The sequence below is a fragment of the Rasamsonia emersonii genome, assembly GCF_000968595.1.
Source record: "Rasamsonia emersonii CBS 393.64 chromosome Unknown ctg1118621760989, whole genome shotgun sequence".
Lineage (NCBI taxonomy): Eukaryota > Fungi > Ascomycota > Eurotiomycetes > Eurotiales > Trichocomaceae > Rasamsonia > Rasamsonia emersonii.
Genome location: NW_013562657.1, coordinates 1 through 1,458, shown reverse-complemented (window position 1 = coordinate 1,458; position 1,458 = coordinate 1). Strand labels below are relative to the sequence as shown.

Here is a 1,458-nt window from a genome sequence, read left to right as displayed (position 1 = left end):
GGGTGTCGCGGTACTTCTCAGCGAGCCCGCGCAGCGTCCGGATGACGTCGCGGAGCAGGCGCTCGACGATGGCCAGGCCCTGCTTCATCTGCAGCACGCTGGCCAGGTCCATGATGTCCTGCGTCGTGGCGCCCCAGTGCACGTACTTGCCGGCCTCGTCGCCGCAGAGGGCCGACAGCTGGCGCACGAGCGGCAGGATCGGGTAGCCGACGATCTCGGTCTCGCGGCGCAGGCGCTCGAGGTCGAGCTTGGACGCGTCGGCCTTTTGCGTCACCAGGGCGCCAATCTCGGCGGGGATCACGTTGCACTTGGACTGGGCGCGGGCGAGGGCGGCCTCGGCTTCGACGCAGCGTTTGATGTAGGATTCATCGTTGAAGACCTGCCAAGTCAGTCAGAATCTGCCAGGCATCCACAGTCGGATTGTACTGTACCAACCTGCCGGATCTCCTCCGTGCCAAACAGCGTGCGGAAAATACTCGAATCGATGGCGCTGACGGACCCCATGAGGCGGGATTGCGAGGGACGGAAATTCTGGATCTGGACAGCAAGACGCGGAGGAGAGATGCGAACCGGCACGCGCAGTGAGGGCAGCGCAGACGGTAACCGGCGACGGAGGAGCTGCGCGAAGAGGGCGGAGGACATGATGGCAATAAGGAATCTCGAGCAGCGAGAAGGTCACTTGTGTTGGACAGAACAGTCAATTGACGGTTGACACGTTGGACAGCAGCGAGTAGCAGCTAAGATGCCCTAATCCGGCAAGGTGGGTACACGCAGGATGTCTGTACAGTATGCACCTACATACTGGTCAACGACATGTACCACGCTATCCAACAGTGTAAACAACATACGCAGCTGTCTCTGTTAGTATTTTTCCATAATTCAATTGTCAACATACCTGAAAGCTTCGAATGACCCCCACGTCGGCATTCCCCCTGCACTTCTCCAACTCGTTTTGTGGGGCCGTCTGATGCGGGGAAGCCCTCCATCACCCTGAGTATTGCATAGATGACAGCAGCACGGCGATGGATATTCTTGCGCCAGGTACTAGACACTGCCTGTAGCTCGCTCATGAGAAATAATTGTCTACCCAGGAACCTGCTGGCACATTGTAGAGAGCGAACAAGGATCTTGGTCCCCGCATTGTGGAGAGGAAATGCCCTATTTCGTGGGGCCGTCTCACCGCCTTGTTTGTTACGTATCCGTATTACAGGACTGTATGTACAGTGCCTTGCTTACATCGGTACAACATTCTCTCATGCTGCGTACAGTCTTGTATACTACACCATAGTATAGATCTGAACAATATATATCGTTTATATATCATTTATACTTGTATGTACACGTAAATAATAGTCTACTCGCGAATGAAGAGCGATGCGACTCCGATCCCGGTGCTGATGTAGTCAGTAACCACCTCAAATCAAGCATAGACACTGTATACTGTTACTCACCTCGCAC

The 1,458-nt window shown here is 55.1% G+C and overlaps 4 protein-coding genes across 4 annotated transcripts; 1 reads left to right on the top strand and 3 right to left on the bottom strand.

Moving 5' to 3' along the window:
* Positions 1-391, bottom strand: T310_9185 (3-carboxy-cis,cis-muconate cycloisomerase; the record flags this gene model as incomplete). Its single annotated transcript, XM_013468328.1, has 1 exon — positions 1-391. A coding segment is annotated over one exon (391 nt), but the record flags the coding sequence as incomplete, so codon positions are not given.
* T310_9181 (uncharacterized protein) lies at positions 366-737 on the bottom strand (the record flags this gene model as incomplete). Its single annotated transcript, XM_013468327.1, has 1 exon — positions 366-737. One exon carries the CDS (start codon positions 735-737, stop codon positions 366-368), a length of 372 nt encoding a protein of 123 aa, XP_013323781.1.
* A 57-nt stretch (positions 738-794) lies between these two features.
* Positions 795-1,232, bottom strand: T310_9180 (uncharacterized protein; the record flags this gene model as incomplete). Its single annotated transcript, XM_013468326.1, has 1 exon — positions 795-1,232. A coding segment is annotated over one exon (438 nt), but the record flags the coding sequence as incomplete, so codon positions are not given.
* On the top strand, positions 1,006-1,293 carry T310_9179 (uncharacterized protein; the record flags this gene model as incomplete). The annotated part of the gene is made up of 1 exon (XM_013468325.1): positions 1,006-1,293. One exon carries the CDS (start codon positions 1,006-1,008, stop codon positions 1,291-1,293), a length of 288 nt encoding a protein of 95 aa, XP_013323779.1.
* Positions 1,294-1,458: the final 165 nt, after the last annotated feature.